General features: G+C 38.3%; 1 protein-coding gene across 2 annotated transcripts in view; it reads right to left on the bottom strand.

Moving 5' to 3' along the window:
- The window catches only part of LRP2 (LDL receptor related protein 2), a 182818-nt gene that overhangs the window by 54095 nt on the left and 116167 nt on the right, over window positions 1-12556 (bottom strand). For both annotated transcript variants that reach the window (XR_006058749.1, XM_042243763.1), the window contains exons 39-47: window positions 11513-12433; window positions 11214-11379; window positions 10683-10841; window positions 9330-9616; window positions 8174-8377; window positions 7359-7598; window positions 4322-4447; window positions 3109-3228; window positions 381-512 (exon numbers count right to left, since the gene is read on the bottom strand). Coding sequence is in view for 1 of the 2 variants with exons in the window: in XM_042243763.1 (XP_042099697.1) it covers window positions 381-512; window positions 3109-3228; window positions 4322-4447; window positions 7359-7598; window positions 8174-8377; window positions 9330-9616; window positions 10683-10841; window positions 11214-11379; window positions 11513-12433 (2355 nt within the window). In the remaining variant the exon portion in view is untranslated. The remainder of the gene's footprint in view (window positions 1-380; window positions 513-3108; window positions 3229-4321; window positions 4448-7358; window positions 7599-8173; window positions 8378-9329; window positions 9617-10682; window positions 10842-11213; window positions 11380-11512; window positions 12434-12556) is intronic.

Below are 12556 nucleotides of genomic sequence, written 5' to 3'. Positions count from 1 at the left end.
AAAGAATGACCCCTGTCCTGCCCCCCTTAACAACTCTAGGGTAATGGATAAAACTAGAGGCACAATTAATTGCAACAGTATTAAAGCTGCTAACTCAGTGGCCAACTGAGCTCTCTTTATCTGTTCTAGAAATGTAGGACACTATTTCCATTACCTAAATGCAACACAAAAAGAAACATTAAAATCATTTTTCATCATTTAAAAGCATTTATGTAGAGAATATAAAACATTCCTGAGCAGAAAAATAAAGATAACATTCGATCTGTGTACTTTCAATAAAGAAGAACCTGTGTGACAACCATATTCTCCAAAGACAGAAAAATAAAGCTACTGTTTCCCTGAAATGTGACTCTATAGAGGAATTAATTGTTTGCACTTACTGCAGCTGTGTCTTTCATCCTCATCACTCATGTCTCCACAGTCATTATCACCATCACAGACCCACATCATTGGGATGCACCTGTTATTGTCACACTTGAAATAATCACTGGCGCATGTTGACTGAGAAAACTCTGGGGAAAAAAAAAAAGCACTCTTGGTGAGAAGAATCATGTGCAGTCAGGAATCCTGAGAGAAACACACTATAACAAAGGCTTCCTAGAACACCAATTAGAATTCTTTAATCATATCCCACATGTTAACGAATCAAGTTGTCATATGCCCAGAATCCCAGAGAGCCCTCAAAATTAGCCTGAGGCAAAAGAATATTTAATTTTAACTATTAAAATACAGCACAATGACAACAGTAAGGAGAAAATGTGAACTTCCATGAGCTGGTAAGAATGGAGTATATATCGATACAGCCTTTGAAAGGCTTTAACACAGGAAACCTACTCCCAGAGATCGAGCCTTCCCACATACACAGGATGTTCATTCCAGCATTACATCTTACAAGGAAAAAATAGAAACGAGCTAAATGCTCAGCAGTTGGGAAAGGGATAAAAACACATGAAACATCTACACTTTACAGCACTATTCAGCAGTACAAAGATAAGATGGAGGAGTATTTTCTGTTTTTATTAATTTATTTTTTAATTGAAGGACAATGCTTTACAGAATTTTGTTGTTTTCTATTACCACATATAAAAGAGACAGCCAATGGGAATTTGCTGTATAACTCAGGAAACTCAAACAGAGGCTCTGTAATAACCTAGAGGGATGGGGTGGGGAGGGAGATGGCAGGGAGGTTCAAGAGGGAGAGGAGTATTTTCTAACTGATAAGATATTGTTAGGATAAAAAAAAAGTGGGAGGGGGACAGCAGAAAGATATATATATATAGTAAATTCCCTATATATAAGGATATATAGATAAAGAATTCACACTTAATAGCAGTTATGTCTGGAGGTGAGGGGATTGTAAGAGGGTGAAAGAATGGGGATTTCATTCTTTTATATACATCTTATTATTTCTTTAAAATAATATCTGTATATTGGATGTTCACTAAACTTACTGTGATAATTGTTTCATGATGTATGTAAATCATTCTGTTCTACACTTTAAATTTACACAGTTCTATATGTCAATCTCAATAAAACTAGAAGAAAAAAATACCTCTGTATATTATGAAAATCCATTAATATTAGATTGTGTTTTTACTTCTATTTAAATATGTCAGATAGTTGGTACTAATTGATAATGACTTTGGTTCCCATGGAGAAGTTTGGAAACTATTTATTCTTCATATATCTGAACCAATAGTTCGTATATCTAAAATAATCTCTAAGACCTTTCTACTCACCCAACAGTTACTATTTCTTTTACAGCTCCTTAAAACTCTGTGTGCCCTTTGTTTTCTACAAAACTTTTAGTGTTGGGGAAAAAGAAATTGTCAAGGAGCTTCTAATACCACTCTCTATTAGCCACAGAATTTGAGCCCAAGGGAAAACAGGAATAGAAAATAGCCTGAATTCAGCTGCAAAACTAGGCTAATGGTCTTAAGAAAATACCCCTCCAAAAAAAGTGATGGTACTTACTATAGTGATATTTATAATACCAGAAAAAATAAAGCAATCTAAATACTTAAAATAGAGGCAGTTAACTCAATGATCATATAGCCACTCAATGGAATATCACACAGCCATTTAAACAAGAGGATGAAGATGACAACATGGGTTAGAGAAGTCTCTCTTAACCAGACAGTATATACATATTTAAGCTTCAGGCCATATGTTCTTTCTCACAACTACTTGATACTATAACGCAGCTGTATTTTAATGAAACTTTATAAAGACAAGCATGACAGACTTCCCTGGCGGCCCAGTGATCAAGACTTCACCTTCCAATTCAGAGGGTGTGGGTTCAATACCTGGGCAGGGACCTAAGATCCCACATTCCTCATGGCCAAGAAAAAAGAAAACATAAAACAGAAGCAATACTGTAACAAATTCAATAAAAACTTTTTTTTAATGGTCAATGTCAAAAAAATCTTTAAAAAAAAAAAAAAAGAAAAGAAAAGACAAGCATGGCCACATACAACAATATTGCCAGACCCCCTAAAAAAAGCAATATAGAAGACTGTACATTCATATTTTTACAATGATGTTAAAAAAATTATGCAAAGATACAGATTTGGATTTGCAAAGGTAAACAGCAGCCTTCAAACACAAGCAACAGACAACTGCCTCCAAGATAACTAGGTCCTTGGAACATCTCAGGAGGCTCAGATGGCCTTGGGACCCTAACCCCTCAGCTGGTACACAGAGCAGGAAGAAACGTGTGCCCCTCACCTGCCCCCTCAGCATGTATATCATGCTCTCAATAACCTTTAGATCCTCCCATAGTCTTATGGGTGAGAACTCACCCAAATTCAGAAATTCCAATTCAGAGTCAATTACAGTTAACTGAGTTCCACAAACCAGGCAGGTAGTAGGTGCATCACCAACTGTTGGTAGGTGCAACTTTTTGTCTGCATCAATCAGCAACTTCCATATCCTGCCCAACAACCCACCCAGTGCCCTACATGACCAGGCTTTTAATGAATATCTGCTGAGGGGTATCAGCAAGGAGTGCAAACATTCCCCAGCCAGAACCATAGTTTGCATTTGAAGTAGTTGGAAGAGGGGTGCCAGGTGCATCACAGTGCTCTTAATGCCGGCTCACTCTCTTACCACAAGTGGGAGGTTCGTCAGAGCCGTCAGAACAGTCTTTTTCATGATCACAATACCAACGTGCAGGAATACAGGGCCCAGAGGTGCAATGGAACTCATCGCTCTTACACGACCTAGTGGCTGCAGTAGGTAAAGAAGATAAAATCCATGAGCAACACACAAGCTTGTTCCTAATAACCTGCCTATATCTCTGAACTGGGTAGGAGTTGCCAAGACAGGAAGACTGAGGCCTGAGTTTTTATAGAAGTTTTCCAGCCAGAGAAAAGAACATGGGAGAGCAATACTTTTCCAGTGTCCTAGAATTTTTTTCCTAAATTCCAGAGATTCAGAAAATGAACTGCACTTATTAGAAATGCCAGAAAGACTATTTTTTGATACATGAAATCAAATTATAGATAAAAGAAAACGTGGTTCTGTGTTTTCTGCCATAACACAAAATAAATTCTACTGAAAAGAAAAAATAACCAAATCACCCTACACACAACCTTTTAAACCATAATAGACCATGTTTCTAGAGAATTATCAAAGTTTTGCTCTTATTCATCCTTGTAACTTATTTGAGTAAATGATTCTGCCTATGTGTAAACTTTTCTCACATAACCTGAGGTTATGGTCTGATGTGTTTTCTAGATTTTCTATTTCCTCTTGTTGCTGTTTTTACAACTGACTCCTATTCTTGGATTGTAACCTGGCCTGGTGACCATTACTAAATTCTTAAAGGATGCATCTATTTACACTAATAGTTTCAAAGTTATCAAACTTAAGAATTTGAGCTATAAATATAAGAAATTATTTGATTGAACCAAACAGCTAAATATGAAATTAAGGTTTCTGAAAGTCAAACATATGAAAAAGACAAAAATTCTTTCAGTTACTAATGGCTATTATAAACATATTGAGAATAAATATGAGGGCTTATTTTGCAAATTCTGCCTGTAGTTCCTGAAGACAAAAGACCTTTAATTATAGGAGGTTATGCATTACAGTTGATCCCTGGAAGAAATATTTGGAGTCAGGCATCCAGCCAGGGAACAGAGAGAAGGCATTTCTTATGCCCCTCCGATTACATCCTAAATAACTGCCTACTGTATCTATTTACAAGGTCAACTTGAGAGGACAAATTGAAATTAGCTGAAACACACAAGGCATGTGTCTTTATGAGCTCAAGACATATGAGTTCAAGCCTGGAACCACAAAAAGAGGTTTATCTTACCACAGAAAACGGGGTTTTCATCACTCATATCTCCACAATCATCGTCTCCATCACACAAGAAAGAACGTGGAATACAAATCGTTGAATTCGTACATTTTGTGTATCCAGGATGGCACGTGCGTTCAGCTTGAAAAAGACAACCACATAAACAATTTGGAACATATTCATCACATGTACATCATATATGTCCATGCTAACCGATTTACTGCACAATCAAACCAGCAGAAGGGAAGCTATCAGAGAGGCATAATTCATGACAGTTATGTGATGCCATATAGTCTCTAGTAAAAAGAGCATTTCCTGTTTTCATTATTTAATAGCATCAGCAAGAATTCCCACTCTCCTCACTCCCCATACAATGGAGTAACATGAATGAAGAAGATCTCTATATATTGATAAGGAAAGATAGCATGACCTCCAGGATGCATTAACAGCAGGAAAGCACACTAGGCTATCTTTTGTGTAACTGTGAGTGTCCAGCAAGAAAGAAATGCTTACATTTAAAACAAAAATGCAAAGATAAACTAACGAAAACTGTCACTCCTATAAACAGATTGAGAATAGTATGGAGGGAACAGGGTGGAGAGGGCAAGCATGAAGGACGTCTGTGAGTGTACCTTGTCATACAATTTTTATATGACTATGAATCCACGCACATGATTTTTTATAAATGAACACAATGAAATAAAAATGCATAAAGAAAAGCAATTTCCAACATTTGGAAACAGTAACAAATGACTGCATATTTCTAGCGGGAAATAATCTAAGAACAAGAAGGACATAAAATGTTTAATTACATTTGTATGGTTACTTTGAAAGTATTATAAAATAAAGCAAATAAGTGACTATGTCACCTATTACAAACTAAGATTTTAAGTGTAAGAGATGTGATTATAAAATCTAAAAGGTGAAAACCTGTTTATCTTAAATTAAAATGGAAAATACCAATATCATTTTTTTCCCTTTAGAACTGTATTTCCTAGTTCTGTCCACTAAAAAGGCCTAGAAGCAATAAAGGCCAAATAGGAATAGGTAACCCAACACTGTGGTAATTTTAATTTTTTTTAAAGTCTATTAAATTACAATATTGCTTCTGTTTTATGTGTTGGTCTTTTGGCCATGAGGTATGTGGGATCTTTGTTCCCCAACTAGAGACGGAATCCATACCCTCTGTGTCAGAAGTCTTAACCACTGGACTTCGAGGGAAGTCCCAGTAATTTTTAATACCACACACAAAAGGAATGAGAGAAATTCCAGATCTGAGACAAGAAATGCACAAGTCTGAAATGCACTATGGAAGATTGAATAGGATCAAGTCAAAATAAAAAAGGACCCAACTTAGCAGGATTTCCGCTGCCAAAAATAGGACAATTAAGCACCAAAAGCTATAAATTACTTCATCTCATTAAAACTCAAATATGTAAAAATCCATGAGTTTAATACAATAGTAAAAACAAAACAAAGCCAAAGCTTAATGCTCATCGGTCACCAACTTACTACTCTGAAAACTGAAAAGAGAAAGAAAGAATCAAACATTTCCTCCACAGAATTGTATTTCAGAGTAACAAAATAGCTGATAAGGGAAATTTCTTCTTTAGAGAACCTGAGCTAATAAATGTGGATGGAATAGTAAAAATTTTAAATATCTGATTTGTAATCCTTAAAGTAATAATAAATTCATGGAAAAACCATCCATGGTTAAAAACCACTGGGTGAAAGATTGATGGGAACTTCCTAAAGGGAAGATTCAAACTGACTTCAAAATTAATATCGTCCTCACTTAAAGTGGAACAATCAAGCATTATGTGCTTCATGATGTGATACAAGAAATAGACAGCTCCACCTATGAAGTGTTCTTGCCCAAAGAACTAAGTCTAATGTAATCAAAGGTCTAGGTCTCAATTCCAGCCTAAATCAATGTGTAGACTTTGAATCCTGATGTGAACAGATGAACTGTTGACATTTTGGGGCTAAGTGATAAAATTTGAATATGGACTTAGTACTAGAGGACATTAAGTAAGTATTGTTGATTTTGTTGAGCATAATGCTAGAATAGTAGCTGTTTTTCAAAATGTATATTACCATGTATAAAACAGATAACTAGTGGGAGCTCAGCCTGGTACTTTGTGAAGATCTAGAGGGATGAGATGAGGTGGGAAGGGAGGGAGGCTCAAGGAAGGGGTATATGTATACTTACGGCTGATTTACCTTGTTGTATGGCAGAAACCAACATAACATTGTAAAGCAGATCATCCTCCAATTAAAATTTTAAAAACATTTTTTAAATTTGAAAACAAATGTCTTTATCATTGACATGTGTTTCTGGAAGTTGCTTTAAAATACTCAGGGGAAAAGTTGGAGGACATGGATGAAACATATTGACCACTTGTTAAAAAAAAGAACAACAAAAAAGCATGGGTGCATGCTCTGGATGTCATCCAGTCATGTCTGGATCTTTGTGACCCCATGGACTGTAGCCCACCAGGCTCCTCTGTCTATAGGATTATCCAGGCAATAATACTGCCACACCCAAATAAATATTGTGTATAACCACATACAAAGACAGAAGAGCATGTCGATGTACCCGAAATGAAAATGCATTTTTGCTCATACTCTGTGCTACTGTTTTCTCAAGATGCTAAACTGTAAGTTCCGGAAATCTGGGAAAAGCAACTCACTAAAAAGCAATTTACCAAATCATTTCAGTCAACACTGTGCTACACAGCTTTGTGCATAACAAACATTAACCACACACATTAATCAATTAATTTTGTCAGTAATCATTGGTAAAGCTTCACAATAATCAGAAACACAAACCAAAGATAAAATATAGAAGGGGAAAGTAGTCAAAGATTGTATGAATAAATCAAATATTAGGTCGAATTATTTTTAAAAATCACTAGTAGGCATGTAAAATGAAATGCACGTTTTAGACAAATACTGTCAGTTTTTTTATCAGAAAGGCATCGTCTTTACATCTCCCAGGCTCTGAGAGTTCAAGGCTCCAAAGCCCATTAAGAACGTAAGATGAACTTACAGCAATTTTTCTCATCTGAAGCATTGCCATCGTGGCAGTTGTCTATCCCGTCGCAGACTAATTCAGAAAGGATGCACCTTCCGTTACTGCAAGTAAATTCTGTTTTGTTACAAGCCCTGAAACGGCAGCCAGCCTCATCACTGTTGTCGCCACAGTCATTGTAGTGATCACAGCGATCACTGTATGGGACACATCGCCCATTGGCACAGGTGAAGCTTGTCGAAGGGCAGCTGTGAAACGCTAAGAGGAGGGGAACAAAATATTTAAAACAACATTGAAGAAGCTCGCAGATGAAAGCATCATCCCATTTTCTAAAAAGATACAATCAAGTAAAATAAGACACTTTGGGTTGACCTTCCGAGGCAAAAGCTGCCACATGTACTGCATGCAAAGTGAGCTCAAACTTTAAATTAGTTAAATTAAGCAAATATGTTGTATACTTTTTTTTTAAGCAAATGGAGGATTTGATGCAAATGGCAAAGTCACTCCATTCCTCCACCATCTCAATGTATAAGTTTATCTCAGCTTCATGAAAGCATGCAAACACAATGCTTTCATGGGACTGAAGCTCAGAGAAGTGAAGTAATTTTCCCAGAGCTTCCCAGACGTGCATGCAGCATCTCTGCCCCTTCTTAGGTGCACTTCAGAGGTGCTTCCTAATAAAGCATCGAACACTACTTCACAGCGCATATATCAGCTGTTGCGTGATTTAAGCAAAGTGCAGTCTAGATTCTCAGGGTACATGTTCTTCGCTTGTAAAAGGAACAACCACAAGGTACACCATGAACTTCAAAAGTTCCAAGAGTCCAGCTCACCGCAGAGAGTTTCCAGCTCATCACTGCTGTCACCGCAGTCATCGATGTCATTACATTGCAGCTGGTCAGGGATGCACTTCCCACTGAGGCAGGTGAACTTGGAACTGTCACACCGGGTACCGTTATCCTGGATGCAGTACTTATTGTTGTTGGCCAGGTACCAGCGGCCCTCATGCGGACACTGGCACTCAGGGCCATTTGGACCTGAAGAAAGGTAAGCCCAGAAAAAAGCAAAATATTTCTGTAGCAAACACTGATATTTTCTCCCCCTGAAGAGCACTGGCAACAGCTTCTATATTACTAAACACACTCTAAAACATGGAAACTCTGCTCTATGTTATGTTTTCATCAATGTGAACAACCACCAATTTCTAATGAATGTGGCTAATTCACCCTAATCTTTAAACCACTATTTCTTATCTTCACTGAAACATTAACAGTGATTCTCAGCAAAATCTGCACAGCAATAGTCTCAAAAGGCACATCCTCTTATGAATTTATTGTTCTCTATAAAACACACTTCTGAAGCACACTCTGTTTATTCAACCATAAATAGTACCTCCTAAGTGAAAGTATTAAATCCTTTAATGAGGAACATTAGTTCATTGATGAAATTTCTATTCAAGACATGATATGCAGCAGCCAAACCTGCATATTTCTTTCTACCTCCATCAAGCTTAATTTAAAAATGTCATTGTAAGAAGGCTCCATATGGAATAGGAAAGAAAAAAAAAAACCTTCAGTCTTCTTCTCAACATACAAACCCTGAAATCTATTTTAGAAATTCCTCTGAAAACAAAGAGAATCTTTGTTCGTGCTGGAGCTGAATATTCCCTCAGCCTTCCTTACTAGTGGTCATCATTATTATCACTCTCCATGATTCTATCTTTGTGCCCAGTGCCTTCGGTTCGGTTCAGTTCAGTTCAGTTGCTCAGTCGTGTCTGACTCTTTGCAACCCCACGAATTGCAGCATGCCAGGCCTCCCTGTCCATCACCAACTCCCAGAGTTCACCCAAACTCATGTGCATCCAGTCAGTGATGCCATCCAGCCATTTCATCCTCTGTCGTCTCCTTCTCCTCCTGCCCCCAATCCCTCCCAGCATCAGGGTCTTTTCCAATGAGTCAACTCTTTGCAAGAGGTGGCCAAAGTATTTACCTGGTGCACAAATATGGCTACAGCCCCCATTAAACCGATCACAAGGACTTTGACATTGTTGTTGGCCCTTCACAACAGCACAAATACCCTTAGGCCGAAAGGGAAGGGTCATGGTCACTGCAGTCTGATCTGACCCATCAACTTTGTTAGCTCGATAAATTTTCTGAGTGAGCATGTCAGTCCAGTAAATATACTGGCCATAAAGAGCCAAGCCAAAAGGACTGTTGGCTCTGCTGACAATGACCTCCCGCAGATAGCGCTCTAGATCCATGCGCTCAATCTTCTCCCTAAAATGAAGATGGAAAAAGAAAAAAAATATTAGACTCCAGAAGGATTAAGGTCCTCAACTGGCACCCAATGCCTCAGCGCAATTACACAAGCCTCCAACTTTCCTTTCAAGTGGACCGTATGGCAGCAAGAAATGTTTCTTCTGGTAATGGGAGAACTTCATCTCCTTATTAAACAATGGCCTATATAAATTATATCCAAATATTAATATAATCCACAAGTAATCCTACTAAATGAAACAGGAAAAAGAAAAGAACAGTGGGGAGTATTGTGAAATAATACACCTCTTGCTTGGAAATAATACCTGTCTTGGTGTCTGGCACATAGTAGTCACTCAATAAAACGTGAATTACTTTTCCCTTCCCACCCGCTTAATAAGTTTTTCCATTTGTCATTAACTTTGAGATATCTTCCTAATTTTGACACAAAACATCCCTGCTTTATTTCAAGTGAGAAAATAAAATTCTTAGGTGCTCAGCATCATGAGACCAAAATCATAAGAAAATAAGCAAGGAAAGTTTAAGATTCCCAACATGCAGATAACAGCCATAATAAACAAAATCATCTCATATCTTCAATCATTAGGATGATGGGAATATGTGTAATTTCAGAAGTGATTGGGGAGTTATATGCAAAAATTAGAGCTGACAGAAGTTTATAAAGAAAATATTGTGAAATGGACTGAGAAGAAGCTGGCACAAGAAATAATTTGTTTTTTGAGAAGATGATCAAAAGACAAAGACTGAAGGAAAATGCTTTCACAAGACACTGAATGTTAAAACCCAGAGAAAAGTTACTATCAGTGTACATTTAAAGTCATTCATTTTCTGAGGTAGTTACATGATTATAAACTGAATGATTATATTTATAACCATAGTTGAAATTAACCTGTCCAGTAATGCATCTTTAGGTGTCTTTCAGTTCATAATTACTCAGTCTCATGATAGAGATCAATCTTCACGGGTATATTCACCAGCATTTCACCATATTATGCATATCCCTCTTCTTTCGAACAGGGAGGAAGAAATCTCATCAATACCCACAAGAATAACCAAAGACACGTACAGATTAGCATCTGCCCAGTAGAGAAGGTTTTGTTCATAGTCCATAGTGAGCCCGTTGGGCCAGACCAGGCCCCTGTCCACCAAGCTTCTTCGGGAGTATCCACCCATTGTGGCAGTCTCGATTTTGGCATTGGTACCCCAGTCGGTCCAATACATGTACCTAGTGATCCAAAAGGAGTCGTAATTCACCACAAGGAACTCACACTTCTTTTTACTTAAGAAAGACAGCAGCATTCTTTAACTGCAAATATAACAGTTATATTTGACACCAATAGAGCAAATGGAAGCTTACTCCATTCCCACCCATACAACTTGTCCAACAGGGATTTACTGAGTCAGGGCATTAATTCCCTAGTATGTGGCCAAACTTCCTAGGAGCACCAACCAGAGTTCCTTCCCAAGTAAGGTCACTCATGCTCTTTCACCCCTTAATCTGTCCTACAGTATTACAAGTCCACGAAACACTGGCTCTCTATTAACATAAGATAATTTCAGACCCCACTCCCTCCAGAAATAAGCAACCATGACATACCCTTGGCAAGGATCTAACACAATTCCTCTTGGCTTTGGAACTTGGGCTATCACAGCATGTCTAGACCCATCCGTGGCAATGGACTTAATCATCTGATTGGTGTAGTCACTGTAATAAATTCTTTTATTGACCCAGTCAAAGGCAATGCCCTCAGGACTCCCTATGCCTGGACATAGAACCAACAAACACACAAAAAGAAGTCAGAATCTCAACAAGCATTTTAGAATCCCTGGGTCATCCATGCGTGTTGATCCCATTGCATCTCCTTCCAAGATAAGCTACACTTAGAGTGCACTTACCTGAAACAACAACAGTGGGAGGGCTGCTCCTTGAATTCAGGTTGATATAGGAAATCTGGCCTTTTCCAGATGGCAAAAGTTGTGTGAAGTAGATTCTGTTATCTATGCTGTCATAGTCTAGGGCCACAGCCATTTTTTCCACACTTATTGCTGGAAAAGGTTGGCTATAGTCTTTGGGGTCAAAACGTAAGCTCCTCAAGGAATCATCCAAGGCAAAGATGAGGAAATTTTCTGATGAAATGGCACAGCTCTTGCCATCAGCTTGCAGGGTCCCAAAGGCACAGTCACATTTAGGGGTTTGTGATTTAGGCAGAGCAAAGCAGAAATGGGTGCATCCTCCATTATTTCCCAAGCAAGGGTTGTTGTTGACCTCTGCTGGTGACCGAGGCTGGACACTCTGGTCAAAGATGGTCACATCTCTTAGCCAATCAATATTGTCCCTTATCACTGTTGGTCGATCTGCTCTATTTGGTTCCTTGCTGGCTTGGAGGATTTTCTTTAAATTCCTGTCTACCCATATGATAGAATTTCCAAATACAGTGATGGCATAAGGAGCTGGGTAATGACTGCCGAAACGAATCACTTCAGATTCCCCTCCCTCAATGCTGATCCTTGCAATTAAATCCACAGCGTCATCAACCCAATAAATGTAGTTACTGCTATGATCCAATGCCAAGCCCCGTGGTGTGGCAGTGATGTCTGATACAAGCACAGTTCGATTGGTACAGTCAAGAAAAGACCGTTCAATCTTTGGGTTCTGCCCATAGTCAGACCAGAAGAGATATCGATTCTTGGGGTCCACAACAATGTCTCTGGGCATATCCACTATGGTTTTAAGGAGAATGTGGCGGTGGGTGGTATTGATCCTTAGAACTTCTATCAGTGTTTCAGATCTAAAAGCATTGGTGAAATAAAGATTTCCTGCAGGAAAATGAAAGAGCACGCGGATTAATGGCAAACCAAGAAAACAGAAGAAGATAGCTCTTGTAAGATAGAGGTTTGAGCCAGTAAATGTTGTCTTTCCCAGGAGGATAAATATCTCAG

The sequence above is a fragment of the Ovis aries genome, chromosome 2, assembly GCF_016772045.2.
Source record: "Ovis aries strain OAR_USU_Benz2616 breed Rambouillet chromosome 2, ARS-UI_Ramb_v3.0, whole genome shotgun sequence".
Taxonomy (NCBI): Eukaryota; Metazoa; Chordata; class Mammalia; order Artiodactyla; family Bovidae; genus Ovis; species Ovis aries.
This window is presented reverse-complemented; position numbering and strand designations above follow the sequence as displayed.